At 36.5% G+C, this 1,082-nt stretch overlaps 1 protein-coding gene across 1 annotated transcript in view; it reads right to left on the reverse strand.

Annotated features, from left to right (window-relative positions):
* The window catches only part of DNAH8 (dynein, axonemal, heavy chain 8), a 555,032-nt gene that overhangs the window by 353,458 nt on the left and 200,492 nt on the right, over window positions 1-1,082 (reverse strand). The window contains 1 exon segment of the mRNA XM_006882162.1: window positions 364-468. Coding sequence (XP_006882224.1) covers window positions 364-468 — 105 coding nt within the window.

A 1,082-nucleotide genomic window follows, 5' to 3' on the forward strand; every position in this document is an offset into this window, starting at 1 on the left:
ACCCCTTCTAAGCCCAGCCTGCACTTCTGGCAGTTCTCTGCTGATGTGCTGTTCCAGTTGTTTTTGGATAATCTTAAGCAGAATCTTGCTTGCATGTGAAATCAATGATATTGTTCTATAGTTTCCACATTCTGTTGGGTCACCTTTCTTTGGAATGGGAACAAATATATTGTTCTCCAGATTTCTTGACACAACTTGGTGAACACGTCCAGGGCAGCATCTGTTAGCTGAAATATGTCATTTGGTATAACATCTATTCCTGGGGCCTTATGTGAGTTAAATGTCAATAAATGGTTATAAATTATAAGCATTAGGCCTAAAAAAGTATGACATGAAAGATACAGTAACTGAATTTTTACTTACAGCTTTGCTTTGCAATTTGTTGAAAGAATATCTCAAAGTATCAACTGCTTCTGATTCCTCTTTGGTTACTTCAACTTCAAATCTGTTTAGAATACCGTAGGCTTCCTGAGAAGTGGAAACATAATTGAGAAACATCAGGGAGAGCAACTGCTAAACAATTTACATGCATCCTAGAAAAATAATTCTGTATCTTAACAGAGGAGAATATGTTCTGGAAGACTGGTTCTCAAAATTAAATATGTATAAAAAGGACCTCTAGACATTCATCAACCACTAGATATTGGTTCTAGGCCTGAAGTCCTCAGATTTGTACTTTTTAATTATTAACGTTAATTAAAATTTACTGAGATTTTGGATTTCCATTCATTCATTGTTGCACTTTTCTCCCTGCCCAACCTCCCTTGCAGTTCACTCTTTTCTTTAAAGAGTAAAAGAAAAATTCTTTCATTGTTATAAAATCCCTCCCCCCAAGTCCACTCCACTATGCAGCCTTCACTCTGGACTCATGTGATGACAATAATACTTAATCATATATCCCTTTTAAACAGTCTTCTCGCTCATCTGTTTCAATGCAGTATAATTTATCCCATCTTTCTCAGTCTTCCCCAAACCCCAGTATCAGTCCGTTTTACAACAGTGGCACTATGCAGTATTTGTCCTTTTGTGACTAAGATATTTCATTCAGCACAATGTTCTCCAGGGTCACCTACTTTGAATAA

Source organism: Elephantulus edwardii, unplaced genomic scaffold (genome assembly GCF_000299155.1).
Source record: "Elephantulus edwardii isolate Elephantulus edwardi_28Jun2011 unplaced genomic scaffold, EleEdw1.0 scaffold00017, whole genome shotgun sequence".
In the NCBI taxonomy this organism is placed as follows: Eukaryota; Metazoa; Chordata; class Mammalia; order Macroscelidea; family Macroscelididae; genus Elephantulus; species Elephantulus edwardii.